Source organism: Dasypus novemcinctus, chromosome 3 (assembly GCF_030445035.2).
Source record: "Dasypus novemcinctus isolate mDasNov1 chromosome 3, mDasNov1.1.hap2, whole genome shotgun sequence".
Lineage (NCBI taxonomy): Eukaryota > Metazoa > Chordata > Mammalia > Cingulata > Dasypodidae > Dasypus > Dasypus novemcinctus.
In genome coordinates, this window is record NC_080675.1 from 91,216,967 (window position 1) to 91,232,023 (window position 15,057).

At 43.3% G+C, this 15,057-nt stretch overlaps 1 protein-coding gene across 1 annotated transcript; it reads left to right on the top strand.

Annotated features, from left to right (window-relative positions):
* Window positions 1-1,635: 1,635 nt before the first annotated feature.
* On the top strand, window positions 1,636-6,793 carry LOC101419645 (granzyme H-like). Its single transcript, XM_004477469.4, has 5 exons — window positions 1,636-1,871; window positions 4,699-4,846; window positions 5,328-5,463; window positions 5,658-5,915; window positions 6,544-6,793. Exons 1-5 carry the CDS (start codon window positions 1,817-1,819, stop codon window positions 6,685-6,687), a joined length of 741 nt encoding a protein of 246 aa, XP_004477526.1. The 5' UTR covers window positions 1,636-1,816; the 3' UTR covers window positions 6,688-6,793.
* The last annotated feature ends 8,264 nt before the right edge of the window (window positions 6,794-15,057 follow it).

The window sequence follows — 15,057 nt, forward strand, 5'->3', positions numbered from 1 at the left end:
AGTTGGAAGAATCATGCTTCCTGGTTTTAAAACTTCTTACAAAGCTACAGTAATCAAAAAACAGCATGCTACTGGTACACAGACAGACAAATAGACAAATGGAATAGAACTGAGAGTTTAGAAATAAACCCTTACATCTATGATCCATTGATTCTATATGAGCAAGAAAAGAAAACATAGATAAATGGGATTTTAACAAAGTTAAACACATTTCTGCATCCAAGGACTTCATCATGAAATTAAAAAGACAACCTACAGAAAAGGAGAAAATTTTTGAAAACCACATATCCACCAAGGGTTTGATATCTAGAATATATTTTAAAAATACTACAACTCAACAACAAAAAGACAAACAATTCAATTTAAAAATGGGGAAAGCATTTGAATTGACATATCTCCAAAGAATATATTCAAGTGGACATTAAGCACAAGAAAATATGTCAACATCATTAGCCATCAAGAAAATGCAAATCAAAACCACAAGGAGACACCATTTCACATCCCAAATATAGGTAGTATTTTTTTTTAATCAGAAAAGAAATTTTGGAGAGGATATGGAGTTATAGGAACATTCATTTAATGTAAAATGATGCAACCATTGTGGAAACAGTTTAGAGGTTCCTCAGAAAGTTAACATAGAATTACCATATTAACCAGCAATCCCACTTCTGGGTATACACTCAAAAGAGTTGAAAGCAGGGACCTGAAGAGATATTTGCACACCATCGTTCTTAGAGGTATTATTCACACTAGCCAAAAGGTGAATGCAACAAAAGTGTCCATCAACAAAATCCAGTACATATATACAATGGAATATCATTCAGCATGAAGTCCTGATACACGCTACGCACAGATGAACATCTAAAAAAGCCATCGTCGGAGGAGTGGGGTGAGGGGGTTGGGGGGTATATGGGGACCTCATATTTTTTAATATAACATTAAAAAAATAAATAAAGAGAAAAAAATAAAAATTAAAAAATTAAAAAGCCATCATGTTGAGTTAAATAAGCCAGGCACAAAAGAAAAAATATTGTATGAACTCCCTGATATGAAATTATAAGAATAAGCAAATCAAAAGAGTCAGATATTAGAAAACAGATTACCTGGGTCAGGATAGGTTTAGGAAATGGGAGTTAATACTTATTTCATAGAGAATCTCTGTTTGGGGTAATAAAAATGTTTGGGTAATGGGTGATGATGATGATGGTAATACAATCTTGAGCTACATGGGATTAGTAGACAGTGTTCACATTCTGTACTGCCTTATGCATGCCTCTACCATGGTCCTTATTGTAACCTGGTTACTGTTTCTGTCTTCTTAACCATATGGTGAACTCTCTAAAAGAAAGACACCCATCTTCGATATGCTTGGTCCTAGCAAGGACAAGAGCCTACCACAATTCTGCTAGGTTCCTGATGGACTTAGCAGCACAGAAATGAAAGTACTGATGGCTCAAACACTATAACTGCCATGGAGGCTTCTGGGGCTCCAGGACGTCTAACTGGCTATGCCACATCCTACTTGGGCCCCCTCCCTGTGGTGGAACAAGCTGGCTGCTCTGAGTCATCAGTTATGGGTACGGACGTGGTGACTGCGTGGTTCTCACACAATCACCCAGAGAACGTCATCAGGCATAGGTGGTGGGAGTGTGGGTCAAGGACAATTTTCACAGAAAGCCTTCAGTGATAAGGCACCACTAAACCAGAGGGAAACTCAAGGTTTCTGAGCTCAACAACAGCTCCTTCCTCTCCTGAGGGATAAAAGACAGCAAGAAGAAGCACCAGCAGCTCTGACCTGGTCTACCTGCTGGAAAAGATGCAGCCACTCCTGTTCCTGTTGGCCTTTCTCCTGGCCCCTGCGGCAGACGCAGGTGAGTGACTATCCACACCCTCAGATGTCGATCCCATCCCATAAGGGACAAAGATCTCCTGCCCCTTCTGCACATCTCTAGTGCATCTATCTACCAGGAATGTTCTGAAACCCAGCCCCAGGCTCACCCCAGACTCCCAAGTGTGATGCTGGATAGACAATCGACAGGAAAGGCAGGGCACAGGGCTCTCCTAAGAAGAGGCAATGGGTACTATCCCTTCCCCAGGCCCTACCATTGTCATCTGGAAAGTGGGATTTTCCTAGAATTGCATCACAGAGGGCAAGAAACTTAGAAAGAGAAAGCGTTAAAATTCCCCTGGAGACACTACATTGTTTGCTTGGGAGTGGCAGAGATGGGAAATTTTATATTGAATATGTTTCACAATTCTTAAAAAGAGAGTTAGAAGGAGGACTAAAGTTACAATGACAATTAAATGCAATTCATGATTCTGCACAGGATCTAAAAATGAAGGAGAAAATGTCCAAAAAGACAATACTAGGATGATTTAAAATGTAGAATATGAACTGTATATTTTATGTCAATGTCAAATTTCTTGAACTTGGTAACTGTACTTAATGTGGTTACATAAGTAAATATTCTTGTACTGACTAAATATACATAGAAAGTATTATGTGTTCAAGGGGAATGATGTAAGTATTCTATTCTCAAGTGTTTAGAAAATAGAGACAGATGGTGGGATCGATAGATAGATCAATAGATCGATCGATAGATAGAGTGGCAGTTTCAGATTATTTATGAGCCCCCCAAAATATATAAGGATTATGTTGGTAAATTTGTCTATTCCTCTGGGCATGATACACTTGGATTGTATTAAATTCAAAGCTTTTAGGAAGCAGATGTGACTTGAGGAATGGGCTCCTGTATACCATACGGGAGGCCCAGGATTCATTTCCCAGGGCCTCCTATTCAAGGCAAGCTGGCAGACACCACAGAGAGCAAAGGGCTTGCACTGTTAAGAGCTGGCACAGCTAGATGACACAAAAAAGGGAGATGCAGAGAAGAGACAGTGAGAAATGCAGCAGACCAGGGAGCTGCGGTGGCTTAAGCAACTGAGTGCCCTTCTCCTACATCAAAGGTCCTGGTATAAGTTTCTGGTGCCTCCTAAGGAGAAGTCGAGAAGAGAAGTCAAGCAGAACCTGAAGAACACACAGTAAACAGATACAGAGAGCAGACAGCAAGTGCAGGTGTTGGGGAGGGGGAATTAAATAAATCTTTTTAAATAAAACTACTTCATTTATAAAAAAAATAATTCGAATGTTTTAAGTTTACTTGATTAAACCAAGGTTACATCTTTCTATCAACCAGATCATTAGGGAATGGTCAGAGTTGAGTCCCCACCCCACTGATGAGCTATATAAAGGAACATTTAGTCAAGAAAACACGCAGGAGAAGATGTGGAAGACAGGGAGAGAGAGAACCTTGTCAGTTTTGATCCTGCAGCCATGGGAGAGAGATAAGCCATTCACCTGATAGATCGCAGCTGAAGAGAACAGAGTAGCTGGAGACCTATGCCAACCTACTGCTGAGATCAGAAGACACCGTTCCATGGAGGGTGAGAATCCTCACATGTGTCACCCACATTCTTGCTTCAACAGCTGGCAACAGAATTGAATGAGGAAGTAACCTTTAGTTGGACTCTTCAGGACCTTGTAACTATAAACTTTTACCCCAAAATACATACCCTTTATAAAAGGCAACAGGTTTCTGATATTTTGCATCAGCACACCTTTGACTAAGATAGATAGACAGACAGACAGACAGACAGACAGACAGACAGACAGACAGACAGACAGACAGACAGACAGACAGACAGATAGATAGATAGATAGATAGATAGATAGATAGATAGATAGATAGATAGATGATGGATGGATAGGGATACAATGATACAACAAAAGTAACAAAATGTTAAAAGTTGGAAAATATGACTATTTGGGTAGGGGTATATTGGAGTTCTAGCTATTGGTTTTCTCTCATTTTGGAAGTATCTTGTAAGTTTGAAATTATTTCAAAATTTAAAAATAATTAATCCCATGCAGAGGCAATGGGCCTGGCTTCTGTGTTTGGGACCAGACAGGTGCACCATTACCCCCTCTGCCTTGGAGGGAATCCCAAAGCTCATATGACCACATAACTGGTGGGATCATGGTCCCCATGATGTTGTTTATGACTCTGGTAGATCCCAGGACCCATTGGTCCACTTCTCCAACTCTGCTTTCCTTCCCAGGCTTGGCTAGTCACTCTCGTGAGGATGGAACACTGCCTTTGGCAGACCCCAACTTCTCTACTTTCTGGATTTCTACCACCATTAGCCACAAACCCTCAAACTGAGGCTATTTGGGAACCATGCCTTCATGCAGCCAATGAATATTTACTGGGCATCCACAGTGTTATGCACTCAAGGAAATAGAACACTACATTATCGAGATTCCTAAACTTCCGTCTTGGCCATTAGGAAGCAGCACCATCTTAGACAAAACAAGACTCAGAGGGTCTTACAAGCTCACTTCAACCAAATGAACTTCACTTAAAATCTCACTTCTAAAGTCAAAAAGGAATTCTCAGGAGCCTCTGGTGCTTCCATCCCTAAGACAGGTACACTTGCCTCCAACTATATGTAGAACAAAGTATTAGAGATCAAGAACTGCTGCTCTTCCCTTCTCAGAGGAAGATGCAGAGGCCCTGCCAACCTCCAGCCCCAGGCCATCCCAGGCTCCCAAAGGGCCAGCCCTTCTGGAACCACCATGCAGATGCCTGCCTGCTGGAATCAGTGAGTGTCTATGAACAGAACAAAATTTTCTTTCAGGGAAGATCATCGGGGGACATGAGGCCAAGCCCCACTCACGCCCCTACATGGCTTTTATACAGTATGTGAATAAGGGAAAGTGGAATCTTTGTGGTGGTTTCCTGATCCAAGAGAACTTCGTACTGACAGCTGCTCACTGCTTTGGGAGGTAGGAGCAGGCAAAGGCCACTTCCCCCTGGGAATGCTCCAGGGGCCCTATCGCTGCCTTCTCCCAAGGGGCTTCCTCAACTCTTAGCACTGCAGGGCCAGAGCAGATGCTTGGAAGGTGAGAAAGAGGACAGCTGATTTTGTGGTGAGAAGGGAAGGTTAGTGCCTAGGTTTTGCTGAAGAAAGAAAGACTAGCCCTAGCATATTTGGAGCTGATGACACATCTTAGGGTCTAAGTGCAAACAGACACTATGTCACTTGTTCTCCTGGGGATAACACATCTTTGAAACCATGGGGCCAGTTGCCATTGGCTCCAGAATCCCACCTGGGATTCCAAAGAGCAGAGCGCACAGCCCAAGAGCCCTCCTGGCCCTCAATATCCCTCAGCTGCACCCTGCCCTGCCCATGGGTGGCCTGCATCCTTCCGGGCTCTTGGGCTGTATCTCCCATCACTCACACAGTCCATTCTCTTCTCTGTGCAGCTCAATAAATGTCACCCTGGGGGCCCACAATAGAAGAGTGCAGGAAAACACCCAGCAGCACATTCCTGTGAGGAAAGCCATCCGCCACCCAGACTATGATGAGAACACACTCTCCAATGACATCATGTTACTGCAGGTAAGACACACCTGGCTGCTGGCCATTGCTCCCCTGAGTCCAGGGAATCTCTCCACCCATGGACCTCTGTCCCCTCCTTCTTTTCAATCCTGGCTCTACAATTCCAGTACCCAGAGTCTAGAGTGAAGACAGAGGCAGCCCCTCCAGGGACACCTGGTCAGGGAGGCTCCTGACTTTCTTGCCTCCCCCTGCAGCTGGAGAGAAAGGCCAAATGGACTGCAGCTGTGCGCCCCCTCAGCCTGCCCAGGAGCCAGGCCCAGGTGCGGCCAGGCCAGGTGTGCAGTGTGGCCGGCTGGGGGTGGGTAGCAGTGGGTATTTCAACCACCACTCTGCAAGAGGTGCAGCTGACCGTGCAGGAAGATCGGGTTTGCCAATCCACCTTCCCCGGGCTTTATAACAAGGACACTCAGATTTGCGTGGGGGACCCAAAGAAAAACAAGGCTTCCTTTAAGGTGAGTTGTACCATCCACATTGCTTGTCTCGAGGGTGAGGATGGTTGGGGAAGATCTGGAACCTGGAGACCCGGGCAGCTGGGACTCTTCACCCACGAGGCTGTGGACTTTTTCCTTGGAGACTAAGATGAGAGCAGCCAGAGCTGGGGAGCAACTAGTGCTTCTGCCAGCATACAGGGGGATACAGAGAAACATGCACCTCAGGGGATGAATTTGCAACATCTGACCCTTGCCCAGGGCACATTCATTAGACCTAATGGCCGCTCAGGCTGGAGTAATTAAAAGCGGGCACCCCCTCAGCGCAGGACCTACCTTGGTGAGTGGACTCGTCCTCCAAGCTGGGTTCCAGTCCCACCTGCCTGCTTCTGTGTCCCTAAGTAGTGCCTGGACCAAGTACCCACAGCACCTTCACAGGGGGAGGAAGCTCAGCCCTGTGGAGGGGAGGGGCCCGCTCAGCCCAGGGTCAGAGCTTGTAGCTGAGGGGTCCACACAGGTGTGCCCTGACCTCACGTCCCACCCTGGAGACCAAGCCGGGGGGCCTTCTCCAGAGCTGGGGGCTCCCGGGGGTGGGCATGGGGCAGCACAACCAAGAGGACAATGACTCAGTCCTTTCCCTTTCTGTCCTCAGGGGGACTCCGGGGGACCCCTTGTCTGTAACAAAGTGGCCCAGGGCATTGTGTCCTATGGGAATAAAGTTGGAAAACCTCCACGGGTCTTCACCAAAGTCTCACGTTTCCTGCCCTGGATAAAGAAAGCAATGAAGAAGCTCTAACAGCAGCAGTCACACCCAGCCCATGTCTCCTCTGGAACCAAGTCCAGAATTACACAGAGAAAGGGACCAGCACCTGAATAAATGTCTCTTATCTGAATGTGAAGAACTGGTCTCTTGTGTATTCACTGATCCATGTTCACACTGTGGGAGGCCAGCCAGTGACACCATTCTGCTCTGCTTTCTGCTTCCTCATCTGCCCCTTCTCCCATCACCTCCTATACCTCGAGGTTGGTGCCCAGCTCCTTCTTACCCACTCCAGGGCCTGCCCCTCTGCCAGGTCTGAAGCTGTGAACTCTTGGGAGAAAACACAAACCTCTCTGGTCCTGGGGCTCCAGATAAGCTTCTCAACCTCTTCCCCTGGGGATCTGACAGAGGGGGGATAGCAGGATGGGTCTTGGATTCTTGGGGCCCACGAAGCACATTTGCCCACTCCCATGGGGAGAGGCTCCCATGAGCAGGGCTATATGCTCCCCAGCCTGGGAATCTGACACCTTGGGGATGGGGTCCTCGATATGCTTCTTCATTCTCATCTCAGCCTTGCTTCCTTCCCTGCTCTGCTCGGCCATGCTCTGAGTTCAGAGTCTAGCCCAGCCTCCAGCTTCCTGGCTGCCCTTTCTCTCCTGCTTAACTAGGAGTTCTCACCCTCCACCAACTCCTGTCTGCTCCAGACCACACTGATCTGAGCTGGGCCTTCCACCACGCTGCCCAGAGCCCATGGGATTCCAGTGGGGCCTCGCCACGGGCTGCCGGCCCAGCCCCAGCCCAGGCAGAGAGGGGCCTCAGAGGGCCAGGCCTGTGCCGGCACCAGCAGGGCCGTGCAGGGCGGGCTGGCAGGGTCTACTCCAGAACCTTGGCCCGTCTTTCACCTGGGCAGGGACACCTCAGTCCCCACAGTGAGCCGAGTGTCCCCATGAGCTCAGGCACCACTGGCCACCCGGTCGCTCAGCAGCCTGGGCCCCGTTTGGCCTGGCGCTCTTGGTCACTGCTGGCCTCCAGGCTCAGACACCCTGCTGACCACCGGGGCTGTATTCACCTTTTGAGTTAGAAAGAGCTCCTCTCTGCAATGGGCTGGAAAGCACAGTTATTCCTATTAATCAACAAATACTCACTGAGCACCTACTAAGTGCCAGGCATTGGGGACCTACAGTGAACATAACAGGTTCTATCTTCTGTAACTGATGAAAATGACAGCATTGAGGACATTACCTGAATTGTCTAAGTCCTTTGCCCTTCTCTAGACAATCCACATGAAATAGATTTATAAGGAAATCCTCAAGAATAAAATGTGTTTTATTTTTGTTGCTGGTTATGTTTGTATCAATATTATCACATGTGACCCTAGAACAGCAGCATATGGTGTTTGGAAACGACTTTAGTATCTAGATGAGAAGTTTCCAAGGGTGTACACTAGGACAACCTCTTCACTGAGGGCAGAGGGCAGCAGGTGAGGAGGAGGATGGCACCCAGGGCAGCCTAGTTTTAAAATGTTATTTTGTTAACATAAACAGTGCAAAAGTTTCCATATTAACCACTTTCATGTGTACAATTCAGTATATTAATTACTTTCACAGTATTGTACTCCCATCACAACCTTTACCAAATCTTTTCCAGGACCCAAACAGAAACTGAACCCGTTAAGCAAAAATTGCCCATTTCCACCTGCCCACCCAGCTTCTGATAACTTATAATCTACTTTCAGTCTCTATGAATTTGCCTATTCTAGATATTTCATATAATTGAAATCATGCACTATTTGGCCTTTTGTGTCTGGCTGATTTCACTCAACATGTTGTCTTCAAGCTTCATCTGTGTTGCAGCATATATCAGAACTTCATTCCTTCTTATGGCTGGATAATATTCCACTGCCTGCATATAACACATTTTGTTTATCTGTTCATCTGTTGATGGACTCTTACTTTGCTTCCACCTTTTAGCTATTGTTAATAACGCAGCTATTAACATTGGTATACAAATATCTGTTCAAATTCTTGCTTCCAATCTTTGGAATTGCCAGGTCACGTGGTAATTCTATGTTTAACTTTCTGAGGATACATGAAACTGTCTTCCACTGTGGCTGCACCAATATACATTCCCAGGAGCATTGTACAGTGTTACTATTTCTCTGCATCGTCATCAACGGTTTTTATTTTCCATTTTTTTTCTGTTGTTAATAGCCATCCTTATGAGTTTGAAGTGGTATCTAATTGTGTTTTTGGTTTGCATATATCTAATAGCTCATGAAATAGAGCATCTTTTCAGGTACCTTTTGGCCATTTAGAAAAAATGTCTATTCAAGTACTTGGCGTAATTTTTAATTGCATTATTTTTCTGTTTGTTATTGAGTTATATGGAGTCTCTACATATTTTGGATATTATATTAAACCCTTATCAGATATGTAATTTCCAAATATACTCTTGCTTCCTGTCAGTTGACTTTTCACTTTCACTTGAGGAAGTCAGATTTAGTTATTTTTTTCTTTTGTTGCTCATGCATTGGTGTCATATCTAAGATAGACGTATTTATTTGTTTTAAAAGTAGCAGGCATACTATGGAAATGGAAATCAAAGCCACATCGCAGAGAGAACCAGCAAGATGGTGGCAGAGTAAGGAACCCCTAGAGTCAGCTCCTGCTCCAGGGCAGTTAGCAAACACCTGGAGCTCTCTGGTGTTAGCTGAAGTACCTGTTTGGGACCTCCAGGAGGCCAGAAGAGCCTCCTACAACATCCTTGAAGGAATGGAAGGAGGAGACTGCCCATCTACAGAGAAGACTTGTAAGTAGAGCCCTCCACGTCACGGAGGCCGGTGACCATCCACCACTGGAAGCACAAGCCGCCTCCAGAGTTGTTCTGCGGCTGGAGTTGAAAGCTCTACTTCCCAAAATGGGGGAGGAAGACAGTTGGGCACGAACTTCAGCTCCTGATGAGTAAATTCAGCACTCTCAAGTATAATCCTGAGAACAGCTGAAGTTTGAGCCTGTCCAAGCCAGAAAGAGGCCAGTAGCCACCATCTTAGCTCCGCACTGGCAAGAGGGGAAGCGAGGCAGACTGAAAATCACAGTGCTGGTGGGGACAGACTTCTTTCCATCCAGGTCAAATTGCAGCTCAGGCCTAGGTCCCAACCCCACCTCCAGCAGGGAGCAAACTGTATGGACCTGCACCAGCCTCTCCAGGATTTACCAGCCAAGCCGTGGAGGCCAGTGAGCATCTTACTCTGGTGGCACGAACCGCCCCAGGGGCTATTCTGTGCCTGGAATTGGAAGCTCCATTTCCCAAAAACAGGGGAGGAATAAATGGTTGGCTGCCGATTTTGGCTACTGATTCATAGACTCATTTGGCCGAGGTATAAGCCTGGGAACAGCTGGGGTATGAATCACCCCAAGTCAGAAAGAGGCCTGCAGGCAACATTTGCACTCCACCCCTAACGTGAGGGGAAGCCGGCCTGACTGGAAATCACAGTAATGGTAGGAACCAGTTTCTTTCACCCAAATTGGCCTGCAGCCCCAGACTGGGCTTCAGTCCCACATCTGGCAGGGAGGAGGCTGCCAGACCCTGCACCAGCCTATCCAGGTAACTGCAGGTACATTTGGCTGGCATAGACTGAATAATCAGCAGTCTACCAGAGCAACTGTGGTCATCTTGGGCCCACATTGTATAGATTGCTGCCCACACCCACAGCTCCATCAACACCCCAGGTAGGGGTAAAAGGGGCATGAAGCTTCATCAGTCTCTCTGGGCAACTACAGTCTAGGCCTGAATGACTTGGATTGTTCCACACACATGTAACTCTGTCCCTACCCCTGGCAAAGGAGAAAATTGGAAGGAGTTTCATTGTTCCCTGGCACAATGAGAGCAGCTTGAGCCTTCATAGCTAATAGCACCAATTACAACCTTGGCTCCTACTGAACAACCAGCAAGGGAGAAATGATAGGAAGCCCTAAGCTAAAGAGGAAAACTGCACCCAGAATAAATACTCTAGTAATCCAGATGCCAAGACCCCAACAAAGAATTACAATCCATACCAAGAAACAGGAAACTATGGCCAGTTAAAGGAACAAGATAAGCCTCCAGATGACATAAAGGAGTTGAGACAACTAATCATAGGTATTCAAACCAAACTCCTTAATAAATTCAATGAGATGGTTAAAGAGATTAAGGATATTAAGAAGACACTGGATGAGCACAAGGACGAATTGGAAAGCATACACAGAAAAATAGCAGATCTTATGGGAATAAAAGGTGCAATCAATGAAATTTTAAAAACCTTGGTATCATATAATAGCAGATTTGAGGAGGCAGAAGAAAGGATTGCTGAACTTGAAGAAATGGTCTCTGAAAGTGAACATACAAAAAAGAACAGATGAAGAAAAGAATGGAAAAATTGAACCAGGTCTCAGGGTATCACATGTCATGTCATGGGTATCCCAGAAGAAGAAGAGAAGAGAAAAGGGGCAGAAGGAATTTTTGAAGAAATAATAGTAGAACATTTCCCAACCCTACTGAAGGACATATATATCCGTGTCCAAGAAGCACAAGTACTAGCATGCGAAAATATCCAAATAGAACAACTCCAAGACACATATTCATCAGAATGTCAAATGCCAAAAACAAAGAGAGAATTCCGAGAAAAGCAAGAGAAAAGCAATGCATAACATACAAGGATACCCAATAAGATAAGTGCTTATTTCTCACCAGAAACCATGGAGACAAGAAGACAGTAGTATGATATATTTAAGATACTACAAGAGAAAAGCTTCCAGCCAAGAATATTATATATGGCAAGATTGTGTTTCAGAAATGAGGGCGAGATTAGAATATTCACAGCTAAACAAGCAAGAGGCCAGATTTTCAGGAAATACTAAAGGGTGTGCTAGAACCTGAAAAGAAAAGACAGGAGAGAGAGGCCTGGAAGAGAGTCTAGAAATGAAGCATATATCAAGAAAAGTAACCAAAATTTCAAAAGAGTGGGGAAAATAAAATATGACAGATAAAACTCAGTCAGGAATAAACAACCTATGATGTAAAGCACTTGTATTCAGAAAACTGCAACTCAAGGTTAAAAAGAAATCAAAAAAGGCCTAAATAACTGGAAGAACATTCCATGTTCATGGATTGGAAAATTAAATATCATTAAGATGTCAGTTCTAATCAAATTGATATACAGATTCAATGCAATCCTGATAAAAATTCTACTGCCATTTTTTTTAATTGAAAACATGATCATCAAATTTATTTGGAAGGTTAAGGGGTCCTGAATAGCCAGAAACATCATAAAAAGGAAAAGTGAACCATCATCATATTACCTGGGTATAATGGTAAAGACAGCATGGTACTTGCATAAAGACAGACACATAAACCAATAGAACTAAATTGATAATTCAGAACAGACCCTCACACATGGGCAAGTGATTTTTGACAAGCCTGTCAAACTCACAAATCTCCGTGCAGAACAGTCCATTCAACTAATGGTGCTGAAAGAATTGGATTTCTATAGCCAAAAGAAGGAAACAGGAGCCCTATCTCATATCTTATCCAAAAATTAACTCAAAATGGATAAAAATCCTAAAAATAAAAGCAAGAACCATAAAACTTCCAGAAGAAATTGTAGGAAAATAACTTCCAGACCTGGTGGCAGGTGGTGGATTCTTAAAGGAGATAAGAGGAGGACTGAGATGAACTACTGATGTGTAATGTATGTAGAAGTTTTAATTAGCTTTACTGTAAAAGTGTGGAAATGTAGAGTATATGGTAACATAGTGAGTAACAGCTAGTTTATAAAAGGGAATGTGGCTGAAAATGGTAATCTAGGTATGTCAATGCCAATTGACAGAATGCTAGAGAATAATCTAGGAACTGAATAAAACAGTAAATCAAGAGGTGGATGAGAATTGTGGTTGATGGTACAGATGCAAGACTGTCCTTTGTGAGCTAGAGCAAATGTACATCACTACTATAGGGTGTTGGGAATGTGGAGAAGCATGGGAAAAGTACAGCTGGAGTGACCTATGGACTGTGGTTAGCAGTAGTAATATAAGATTGCAGTAAAAATATAGTATTCTTGCATCTTTGGGAGAGATGTACTGTCTTGATAATGAGGCAGTATGGAAAATGTGAGCCAAATGTACACTATGGACATGGTAACAATCAGATGATATTATCTTATCTGTAGCAAATGTCCATCACTGTGTGGCATGTTGATGGAGGGGTATTCTTTGGGAATTCTGCACATGTACATGATTGTTTTATAAGTTTACAACTTATGTCATGAAAATACATTTTAAAAATAATAATAGGGTGGGTTGGGGGAAAAACACACCAAATGTACGATAAGGACAATGATTAGTACTAAGATTTTGAAATATTCTTTCATAAGTTGTAACAAATATTGCACAACAATGCAAGGTGTTGGTGGAGGGTTGATGTATGGGACCCCTGCATGATTGTATGCATGTTTGCTTTGTAAGTTCACAACTTTTCCTATACATTTAATTGTTTATATATGTTCATATATAAATGATATGAAGATAATAATAGGGTTTGTGGGGGGAAAATATTTTGGTTAGTAGTAATATTTTAACAAAGCTCTTTAATTATTAGTTTTAAAAGTTTAATAACAATGCATGTTATTGGTAGTAGGGTCAGTTATGAGAGTCCTGTATGATGTTATATATGTTTGTTTTGTAAGTTCACAACTATTATTCTACACTTACTGTTTATGTATGTTTAATGTATGAGTGATATACTTCAAAATTAATTTTAAAAACAAACCACAGGGGGATACCACTTCACAGCCACACAGCCACAAAGATAGCTGATTTTTTTTATTAATGAAGAATAACAAGTGTTGGAGAACATGTATAAAAATTGAACTCCAGTGCGTTGTTGGTTGGAAAGTAAAATGGTATAGCCACTATGGAAAGCAACAAGAAAATTCCTCAAAATGTTAAATTTAGAATTACCATATGACCTGGCAATTCTACTTTTACATATATACCAAAAAAAAAAAATGAATACAGACTCTAAAACACCTTCTTGTATACCAATGTTTACAGCAACGTTATTCACAACACCCAAAACATGGAAACAATACAAAGATCCATTAACAAATTAATGAATGACAAAATTCCATAGAAAAATGAATTTATGGGAGATGATGGAACATGGGAGAACCTTGAACACATTACATTCAGTGGAAATAAACAAGGCACATAAGGCACAAAAATTGCATGATATCACTTATAAGCGATGACTAGAATACCAAATTTACAGAGCAAGAAAGCATATTAGAGATTACAGCAGGATAGGCTAGAGGATATGGGAAGAGAGCATGTAAAATTTTAAAAAGAAAGGTAGCAGGAATGAATGTCCTTGCACAGATTTAAATTGTAGGAAAACCCTCATTATTAATTTGCCTGAAAGCAAATAGAATCTCACAGTAAACACATTTCCAGTTGGACTGCCCAGAAACATAAAATCCTAGGCATTACTGCATGCTCATGCATGGGCACAATCAAACCAAAATCAGGGAGACTCATGTGGTCTGGAAAAATGTAGAAACACTTCTAGCCTTAGGCCCTCAGGATTCCTGTTACATCCAAAGTTCCCAACACAGGCTTGACCTCTCACTGTTGGGATGTTCTTGGCTTGGGGGCCACACATGAAATAATGTGACTTTATTCTGAATATGGATCACACAGACACACCCAACACCCATCACTCTGAGGTTCTGCTACCATTATGGTGCACTGCCTGGGAGCTGATCCTATGTTCCAGCTCTGGCTTAAAGCACCTTTTACTCCACATGCAACACTACACAATTTTATGACATGGAGAAAATATCTCCCTCTGGGACCATGAAGCCCTCAAAAGAAATGCCCTTTTGTGGCTTACTTTCCACAATACATGCTACAACCCAATCTCTTAATAACCTTCCACACTTTGACAATAGGAGACCAATGGAACTTACACAGTTTATAATTTGGGGCTGGAAAAAATCTCTGCATCTAAGACATTGTAAGGACCTGTTTCCTTAATTGGAAAAGACAGAAAAGGAAAATGCAGAAAGCAAAACAAAGAAATTATATTTCTGAAAATTGTTTAACCACATAAGTATTCAGTTTAGGTATTACATTTACTTGAAAAAATGGTTCTGTGGTTTAAAACAACTTTGAAAGGCACTGTTGTAAGTTCACATCCTTCTGCAAGAGATAAGGACACCAGTAACATGAAGGGAAAGTGACTGGCTAAAGGTATCACAGAGGTAGGAAGAGCCCAACTGAAGGCCAGGCCTCCTGACCACCAGGTCGGCAAGAGACTAACCAACCTGTGAGGACTTCCTGGCATCACTGCACAGGAGAACAACTTCTGCTCAGA